The 10,543-nt window shown below is 42.1% G+C and overlaps 1 protein-coding gene across 2 annotated transcripts in view; it reads right to left on the minus strand.

The window, feature by feature from the left end:
• Positions 1 to 10,475, minus strand: part of CHRNB2 (cholinergic receptor nicotinic beta 2 subunit) — a 44,776-nt gene extending 34,301 nt beyond the window's left edge. The window contains exons 1-2 of one of the 2 annotated variants that reach the window (XM_029580286.1): positions 10,215 to 10,475; positions 1,095 to 1,173 (exon numbers count right to left, since the gene is read on the minus strand). In XM_029580286.1, the coding sequence (XP_029436146.1) occupies positions 1,095 to 1,152 (58 nt within the window). In that variant the 5' untranslated portion in view covers positions 1,153 to 1,173; positions 10,215 to 10,475. The remainder of the gene's footprint in view (positions 1 to 1,094; positions 1,174 to 10,214) is intronic. The other variant, XM_029580285.1, reaches the window with a different exon arrangement.
• Between the last annotated feature and the right edge of the window lie 68 nt (positions 10,476 to 10,543).

Consider the following 10,543-nt stretch of genomic DNA (forward strand, 5'->3'; position numbering starts at 1 on the left):
AAATTCTCTCTTTGCCTTCCTTATCAATGCTTTGCATCTGGGTTGCCAGTGTTTATGCCATTTCCTCTTTTCTTCATTCGGATCACTTTTCCATTTCTTGAAAGATGTTCTTTTAGATATCATAGCCTCTCTCAGCTCATCTTTTAACCATGCTAGTTATTTAGCCTTTTCTAATGCATGGAATTCATCTGGTCTGGGCTTCCAAGATGGTATTTTTAAACAACATCCATGCCTGAGCTAAACTCTTAACCTTTTCAGTTTTTTCCTAACCATTTTCCTCATTTTATCAGTCACCTTTTTGAAAGTTAAAGGCCGGATTTTAAAACCCCGGCGTGCATAAATCCTGGGATTTACGCACGTGGCCAGGCCTCAAACTGGCCCAGCCACGCGCGTAAACCCCAGGTCATGTGTAAGTGCTGGAGCCTCAAAAGGGGGCTGTTCAGACCGGGGGGAGGGTGGGGCTAGAGGCACCCGGTACAGCTGCGTGCCGGCATGCACAGCTTGCTCCCGCTCCTTTGCAGGAGCAAAACGCGAGTTAAAAAAATGGGGGGGGGGGGGAGGGAGCTACGATAGGGGGGTTGGGAAGTTCCCGATGTGTTGCCGTGCGAACTTGCTAAATTATACCCCCTTGCGTGCGCCGACCTGGAGTTTTATAACATGCATGTGCCAGCACGCACGTTATAAAATTGTGCATCCATGTGTGCGCGCCGGTTAGCACACGCACATGGACGCGGCCCGTATTTTTTGGAAATCTACTCCTAAATGCTGTCGTAGTAGATTTCTTTAGTGCTCTCCCTCCAGTTATTAAGTCAAATTTGATAATGTTGTGATCTCTATTGCCACATGGCTCCAACACTTATCTCTTGCACTGAATCCTGTGTTCCATAAGGACTAGGTCTAAAATAGTTTCCCCTCTTGTTGGTTCTTGTTCTTGGAGGGAGCGCACTAAAGAAATCTACTATGACAGCATTTAATTGACATGTTTTTCAGAACTAGAATTATTGGGTTTAATTACCATATATGGGGCTCTTTGGAGCGACAAAGTTAATTTAGATAAATCTGAAATATTCTCAGTGGGCTTTAAAGTCACTTACCAAATTGTTTCTCCAAATTGAAGGTGCTAAGGGAGTGGTTTAAATATCTTGTTTTCATTTCCAGAGAGTTTAAAGATCTCTATAAAAAAAAAAAAAAGTTTAGCCCTTTGATTGCTAAGCTAAAACAGGATGTTAGATTAACCTTCTCAAAATGAATTTGCTCCCAAAACGTTTATACTTTTTTCAGCGTATTCCCAACCAGTGTTTTTGTAGAAGAAATCTAGGATAAAAATGTTTGGACTATGGCTACCAACAATCCAGGGAGACATGGCCCTTTTAAACCTTCAATGTTATTATTGGGCTAATAGATTAGTGAGCCTGAAGGCATGGCTTCCTATCTCAGATACTTCCTGGCTACCATTAGAAAAAGAGCAGGCTGAAGTGGTGAATTTGGCAGTTTTTCCCTTTCCTGCCTGCAACCTCGCCTCACTCATGTCCTATTTATAGGGCCAAGTCCTTTCCTGGCACACACGTTACACATAAGGAGGCAACTGTTGGAATGCTATGCCCTCTGACCTTAGACAAGAACCCTGTCTATTGACTTTCAGAAAAAAAGTGAAGACTTGGCTATTCCAACAAGCCTTCCCTTAATCTGGGACCTCCCCAGCTACAGGCTCACTCCAAGGCCCTCTAGTCATCGCATCCCCTCTACCGCTTTTGTAAATATTGTTGTATTGATATTTATTTTATTTATTTAAACATTTTTATATACCGGCATTAGTTGTGGACATCATGTCGGTTTACATTAAACAGGTTAAGCTTGGAAATTACATTATAACAGGGAAGTCAACTGGGAGAGGGGATAGTGAAAGGTAGGCGAGAAGAGATAGAATAACAAAACGTGGTTCCTCAAGATGAGGAAAGGGAGTATAACAAAATATAGTTCCTCAAGATGAGGAAAGGAGTAAGGTATTGTGGTCTACTTTAGCACGGAGGGATAGCTTTTATTCTGGGTAGGCTTGGTTGAATAACCATGTTTTTAATTTCTTTTTGAAGTTGTTCATACATGGTTCATATATGGTTTAGTTATATGGTACATATATGGTTTAGTTCAGAATTCCTCTGCCATTGGCTCCTCTTATTCCCAGTTTGAGTACCCCTTTTATATTGTAACTTTCGTTTATTCTTGGTTATGTTAATGTTATTTCCCCTATGTTCCATGTAAACCGATATGATATGATCTGTATCATGAATGTCGGTATATAAAAGCACTAAATAAATAAATAAACTGTTGAAATCTTTAGGGAACAAATTGGAAATTTTGCTCCCCATATTTTAAAATGCTACCCTGGCCGAGTGCACCTTTTCCCCCTATGTTTAAAGAGCGGAGGAATAAGGGCCTGATTTTCATTGCACAACTCCGAGATCGAGGACGATGGTTTTATGTTCGTTCGGGAGCTCTGTGAAGAGTATGAGCTTGATCCAGCTTCCCTCGCATGTCGTTTGCGGCTGAGACAGGCTGTGGCTTAACCAAACCACTTTGATCGCTGCATGCAATAGCCTTTTCTGATAGCTTCAGGTGCTGTTTCTAAAAACATCACAATTTTCTACAAAGGCATACTGGCAGTTAAATACAATATATGTATACCCTGGAGGAGAGGAGGAGATGGGGTGATAAGATACAGACCTTCTCTTGGAGGAGAAGTCCATTAATGGCTATTAATCAATTTTACTTAGGGATTAGCCACTGCTATTAATTGCATCAGAAGCATGGGATCTTCTTAGTGTTTGGGTAATTGCCAGGTTCTTGTGGCCTGGTTTTGGCCTCTGTTGGAAACAGGATGCTGGGCTTGATGGACCCTTGGTCTGACCCAGCATGGCAATTTCTTATGTTCTTAGATACGTGAAAGATTTTAATGATCCATGGTCAACAACAAACCTTTTCTGTTGGAAAGAAATCAGTAGAACTAGGGGTCATGATTTGAAACTCCAGGGAGGAAGACTTAGAACCAATGTCAGGAAATATTTCATCATGGAGGGGGTGGTGGATGCCTGGAATGCCGTTCCGGAGGAAGTGAAGACCAAAACTGTGAAGGATTTCAAAGGGGCATGGGATAAACACTGTGGATCCCTAAAGGCTAGAGGATGGGAATGAATGAAAAGAGGCACGGGGATAGCTTGCTGTAATGGTGGTTACTACCCTTATCCACATGGTTAATGCAATCCAACATTGCTCTCTGCTCCAACGGCAAGGGGAATGTGGAAAAGAGGAGTTACATTCAGACAGCCAAGAAGGACACTGAACTGTACAGTCTGGGAAAACAAATAAGCATGGGGGTAACTTGCTTGATGCAGCGGTTACTATGCTTAACCAATAAGCCTGATACTTCACTTTTGATGCAACTCTATCATTACTCTCTGCTTCAACAGAAGGGGGTGGCGGGTAATTGGACTCAAACAGTAACCAACAAGGGCCCTGACCTTGTCGGTCTGTGAAACTGATGTGTGGGGAAACTGATAAGAATGGGAGCTTGCTGGGCAGACTGGATGGGCCGTTTAGTCTTTTTCTGCCGTCATTTCTATGTTATATATAATACATACCCCGGAGTCAATCATAGATGCTTGGAATTTTGATGTAGACCTTGATCTAGACACCAAAGCCTGGAAGCATATTTGGACATCAGCTTTTCACCTCTCTATCAAGAGGGTCAAGTTAATGGTTAATGCAGGACCTATCCAATACCTGCTTTTTATGCCTGGATTTGTCCAGATGCTGATCCCACCCGTTGGAGGGGATGTGGGTACTTACATGCTTACAGGCTGTACAATTCTTCTGATCACAGGTTGCACAGGAAATAGCTAATATTCTAGGCTTCCCCATATACCTCACATCTTCAGTTAGTGCAAGGGGGAACAGATCCATGGTCCCAGTAAAGTACAGCACTCTGATGGGGCAATTATTAGCTGTGCATTTCACCACTGCTACATTTTGAAAATCCAATCCCAGGATGGATTATTGATGTAATCAAGGACGCACTGTGTCTGATCCTCAGAAGCCAAATTATGATCTTAAAGGGGAGACCTTTAAGTATGACACAATCTGGGACATCTACCATCAATTTTGCAATATTTTGCAATGTAATTGAATTTGTAATTCCTTCTTCTGGAAGTCTGTAATTATTTATATTGCTGTTTGCTGCTTGTATGCTGAAAAATATAAAATGAAGAGTTTAAAAAAAATGGAAGAGTACCTCAAGGAATTGTTAGTTGGATGGCAAAATCTAAAAAAAATAATTGTAAAGTACTCCGGAAGCCTCTGAATTGATTAAGAGGAAACCATAGCCAAAATGAAACAAAGGAAGAGTCCTCGCATGGTAACTACCACAATTCAGAGAAGTCCACGTAAAAGGTCTGCTCTTAGTTTGGGTTTTTTTCTCTTTGATATTGTTGTTGTGGTGCTGTCATTTATTATAATTGCATTGTTAGTCTATTTATTATGTCAGTCTGCATTGTTAGTCTATTTTTGCCCTTATTTATATCTGTCTGTACTTTGCACTTAAGACTGTGTATGTCCTGTTGTGATCCACCAAGATTTGTGGACTGGTGGAATACAAACAATTAAAAAAAAATAAATAAGAGAAGGGCAGTGGGCAAAAGTAAAAGGAGATATTTTTTTGTTAGGAATGTTAATAAAGAGAAGAGAAAAAAAAGAGGCCATTATGGTTTTCTAAAGAAGTAGCTGAAAAGATAAGGGAAAAAAGGTTAGCATTCATAAACTCAGAGATCGCAGAAAGAGGAAGACAGGTGACAATATCTGGAAAAGTTAAGAGAAGCTGGGAAAATAGTCAGGAATACAAAAATTCAAAAGGAAGATGAAATAGTAAATATGGTACAATGGCAGGATAAGACTTTTTAAAGTTATGTGGAGAAGAGACAGTTGAGGGGGGATATGATAGAGGTGCTTAAAATCATGAGAGGTCTAGAACAGGTAGATGTGAATCGATTTTTTACTCTTTCAGATAATAGAAAGACTAGGGGGCACACCATGAAGTTAGCATGGGGCACATTTAAAACTAATCGGAGAAAGTTCTTTTTCACTCAACGCACAATTAAACTCTGGAATTTGTTGCCAGAAGATGTGGTTAGTGCAGTTAGTATAGCTGTGTTTAAAAAAGGATTGGATAAGTTCTTGGAGGAGAAGTCCATTACCTGCTATTAATTACGTTGACTTAGATAATAACCATCGCTATTACTAGCAACGGTAACATGGAATAGACTTAGTTTTTGGGTACTTGCCAAGTTCTTATGGCCTGGATTGGCCACTGTTGGAAACAGGATGCTGGGCTTGATGGACCCTTGGTCTGACCCAGTATGGCATGTTCTTATGTTCTTAAAAGGAAAAGTGGCATTCTGAGACTCAAAGGTGAAGGTTAAGAATATATATTCTTACACTCTAAAGAAGCATTGAAAAGTTCAGCCAGCAGAGCTGCCAGGATATCTCTAAGATCCCTTAGTACCCTCTGATGTATCCCATCCGGCCCCATCGCCTTATCTACTTTAAGTTTAGTTAGCTCAAGAATACACTGTTCTGAAAATCGGTTTACTTCACTTCCAGTCTTATTTGTGTTTGTTTTATGTGGTCCTGTTCCAGGTCCTTCCACAGTGAACACGAACAGAAATATTTGTTAAGCAATTTTGCTTTTTCCTCATCAAACAAAATTGCTTAACAAATATTTCTGCTCCGTTCTCAATCTTGTGCAAAAGTTGAATATTTCTATTGGTGATAACATTCTAAACCTTATTGCCTGGATTGGTTTGTGAACCTTTGGCTGTGGCGTAGTAGATGCTACTTGGCAGGAGAACTCACTAGACCCAAGCCGACAGTTGGTAGACATGCTCAACAGGGATGAAGACTGGGCTTCTGTGTACATTGAGCTCTTGGGTTCCAGGAGCTGGTAGGGCTTAGGCAGGGGTCCTGCAAGGGAGCAGTCAGGTGCAGACTGGAAGTGGGCCAAGGTTGGGGTAGGTCGTGAATAAGTGAAGGTGAGGTCCAGGCCAAGGTCAGGGCAGGTGGCAATTAGGCAACATCAAGGTCTAGGCTCAGATAGGGGCAGGCGGCAATCAGGTAATGTTAAGGTCCAGGCTGGCAATCAAGAAGCAAAGGCAGATCAAAGGCAGAGGTCAGAGCCAGAAGTCAGGCAGAAGACGAACAGGACACAACAGACAGGCAGGACCGAGACAAGGTAGACGTCAAGGAATGGAACACTGCCAGAGACAAGGCAGGGGTTGGCGCAGGACCGGACAAGGCAGGCAAGGACTAGTAGAAGGCAGGACAGGATCACAGAGCAGACTGGCAGGAATAGGGATGCGCAGGGCAGAAGCAGGAACCAATAAGACAGGAACTAGAGCAACACACATTGCAGGCAAAAGCACGGCAGGAGGATCTGTTGCTGAGGTGCTGGTTGGGAGCAAGTGTTAGATTTAAATACCCAGCTGATTTCATCAGGCAGTGACTCAACTCTCTTCCCGCCGTGGGTTCAATAAACTTAGCATGCCAGCACACGTGCCTAGAGGAGGAAGGCACAGTGGGAACAGCATGACAGTGTCTCCACTGCTGTAACACTTAACGGCATCCTGGGGTGAGTCAGACGGTTGTGGGGCTGTCCCATAGATATTTGGCCATTACAACAAAAACAGTTTTTGCTTCAAGCTAAAGATTGCTTTGAATTCAATAGTATTTTGAAGAAATTCAAATAAATATCTACATATTCTTTCTCCACAGATAGTCTCTTTTTTCCCCGTTATTAAAATATGAATTCAAATTCTTCTTGTCATCTTCCCTCTAATATTTACAGGTGTACTTGCTATTGAAATCACAGTACAACTTCTGGCATCTCATTTTCTCCAAATTAATATTTTCCAGTCTTTTAATGGGAAGTTAATCATATTGTTTGATCTTGTCTGACTTTAATAAGCCAGACTAACTCAGTTATACAGTTTGTAGGAGTGCAAGAAGTTTACTTTTATTCCTCAGCCTTTGGAAAGAGAAAGATTCCATACAGACACATGAGAATGCTAGAACTTCCACTAACTGGGGAAATCATCAATGGTAGGAGATCCACAGTAAATACACCCTGAAGAATGACTTCACCCGCCATTTTTCCATTGCAGGACCAGCTTTATGGAATACGTTACCCACAGAAATAAGACTTGAAGAAGCTACTAAAACTTTCAAGAAAAAATTTGGCTTTTCAATAAAGCATTTACAATGTCTTAAGATCAATAATCCCTCTATCACTTTCAATTATACCTTCCCCTTTACTCCCCTTTTTCCCATCCCCCTTCCTTCTATTTTATCAATCACTACACTCTTTCCCATCCCTCTCTTGTTTCTCCCTCTTCTCAACCCTCAATCTTTCATTGATTTTTAACATATTTGATAATTATATTTTGTAATACATATCCCATTTTTCCCCCTCATTTGTTATATTACATTGTATCCATTTTTTAGTTAAAATTGTTATATGTAAACCGACGTGATGGCATTGCTGAATATCGGTATACACATACATATACATACAGACCCATATTACAAACACATTTCAGAAATCATGTCAGAGTGGAACTTATCTAGTTGGTTGCTCTCCCCTTGATAAAGCTTTTTACAGCGAAACACAACTCATGTTGGGGACTGGGAGAGATAATTTTCCTATGACACTGGGCAATCCTTCATTGAACTTTGATTATATAGCTCTGGAATAAAGCTGTTTGCTTCAGGGGCATTCTTTTGTAAACAGTGGATATTATCTATTTATTTATTCATACCCTCCCTGCTTTGTACGGTGTCTGATGTGTCATCTGTGATTTTTGGAGGTAGATTGCAAAAAAGGAAACAGAATGTTAGGAATTATTCGGAAGGGAATAGTGAATAAAATGGAGAATGTCATAATGCCTCTGTATCGCTCCATGATGAGACCGTACCTTGAATTCTGTGTTTAATTCTGGTCGTCGCATCTCCAAAAAGATATAGTTTCACTGAAAAAGGTACAGAGAAGGGCAACCAAAATGATAAAGGGGATGGAACAGCTACCCTAGGAGGACAAGCTAAAGAGTTTACGGCTGTTCAGCTTAGGGAGGAGAGGGCTAAGGGGGGAAATGATAGAGGCCTATAAAATCATGAGAGGTCTACAATGGATAAATGTGAATTGGTTATTTACTTTTTCAGTTAATACAAGTACTAGGGGGCATTCCATGAAATTAGCAAGTAGCACATCGGAAAAATTTATTTTTCACTCAATGCACAATTAAGCTCTGGAATTCATTGCCAGAGGATGTGCTAAAGGCAGTTACAGGCCGATACAGTACAGTTAACTGGCATTTGGACATGCATTTTCGACGTGCTAGCTTTACCCCTTATTCAGTAAGGGGTAATAGCACATCGAAAACGCGGGTCCAACCCCCCCCCCCCCCCCCCCCCGAGACTAATAGCGCTCGCAACATGCAAATGCATGTTGATGGCCCTATTAGTCATTCCCGCGCGATACAGTAAGTAAAATGTGCAGCCAAGCCGCACATTTTACTTTAAGAAATTAGCGCCTACCCAAAGGTAGGCGTTAATTTCTGCCGGCGCCGGGGAAGTGCACAGAAAAGCTGTAAAAACTGCTTTTCTGTGCACCCTCCGACTTAATATCATGGCGATATTAAGTCAGAAGTCCCAAAAGTTAAAAAAAAGTTAAAAAGTAAAAAAAAAAAAAGTAAAATGGGCCCACAGCTTGAAAACCAAACGCTCAATTTTGCCGGCATCCGGTTTCCAAACCCGTGGCTGTCAGCGGGTTTGAGAACCGACGCCGGCAAAATTGAGCGTCGGCTGTCAAACTCGCTGACAGCCGCTGTTCCTGTAAAAAAAAGAGGCGCTAGGGACGTGCTAATGGTCCTAGTGCCTTTCACCGCAGGCCCTAATGTAAATAAATTAAGTTACTGAATTGCACGCACAGGAGAGTGGCCTGGGAGCTCGCCCGCTCTCCCGTGATTTTTACTGTATCTGCCCGTTAGTGTAGCTGGGTTTAAAAAAGGTTTGGAGAAGTTCCTGGAGCAAAAGTCCATAAACTATTAGGGGAGTGTTTCCCAACCCTCTCCTGGAGGCACATTAACCAGTTGGGTTTTCAAGATATCCATAATGAATATGCATGAGATTGATTTGTATACCCTGGGTCTTCAATATATGCAAATCTATCTCATGCATATTCATTGTAGCAATTCAGAAAACACTACTGGTCAGATGAGCCTCCAGAAGAGGGCTGGAAACATTGATTTAGGGAATAACCACTACTTGTTACTGGCTTTAAAAGCATGTAATTATTTAATGTTTGTATACTTGCCAGGTACTTGTAACCTGGATTGGCCACTATTGAAAACAGGATGCTGGGTTAGATGGACCCTTGCTCTGACTCAGTATGGTAACATTCTTATTAGCAATACAGCTCTATTGGAAAAAGTGAACAAGCTGGACTATTTTATTTATTTATATTCAGCTTTTCAGGTACTACACAGAAAATACACTTTAACAGAATACCACATGCTGGTAACAGACACAGAACACACAAAAACCCCCACCAAATGCAGAAGTGACTATCAATTATAAATGTAAATATACAGACAAAACTAAATTCTTGCCTATTCCAGCCTCATCCCACACCTCCTTTTGTTCCCTATAGAGGGGAAGGGCTGGATTAGGGAGCAGAGTGCCTCTGCTTTATTCTGTATACTCTAGGACTTCCCAAATCTGTCCTGGACACCCCACAGCCAGTCGCATTTTCAGGATATCATGAGCTTCCATGATATGCATACTCATCGCATGCTATTCATTGTGGACACCCTACCAAACTGACTGGCTGTGGGGTGCCCAGAAGAGGTTTGGGAAGCCCTGCTCTAATATCCCATCCTTTCTCCTATTCCCTACACATTTCCTGGGAGAGCAGGGGCTTTGTGCTGTTTGAGAGGAACTGGCCAAAAGAGTCTTGAAGGAAGAGCACTGTGCTCAAGCAAAGGATTCCCCCCGCTATGCAGACTTTGGGGCAGCACCCTATTAGTATTAGCAACCCATATACTGTACGTTACCATGTGCAGGAGGTGGCTCGAGGCCCTGCTTACGTAATTTTATTAATATAAATCCAGTTTCACCTGCTGGGACACAGCTGGCAGTGCCCCTTCCTAAGGGCTCAACGGTACATGGCTGAGTATAACCCGGCTCAGACACCTTCACTGTCATTGGCTGGTTGTAGCCCTAGTTTCCGGAGTCCCTGGTCTCTACCTGGTAGTACCTAGCAGAGCCAGAGCACATATGGAAGCTCCATCTTTCTTTTCTCTTTCAGGAATCGCTTCGATAAAAAAAAAAAAATGCTCAGAATATGGCGTCGCGCGCCCTCACAGCTGTGAGCCGAGCACTTCCGGGCTGAGCAGCGGTGCGCGCTCACTTCACAGCTGTGAGCCGAGCACTTCCGGGCAGAGCA

The sequence above is a fragment of the Rhinatrema bivittatum genome, chromosome 16 (assembly GCF_901001135.1).
Source record: "Rhinatrema bivittatum chromosome 16, aRhiBiv1.1, whole genome shotgun sequence".
NCBI lineage: Eukaryota > Metazoa > Chordata > Amphibia > Gymnophiona > Rhinatrematidae > Rhinatrema > Rhinatrema bivittatum.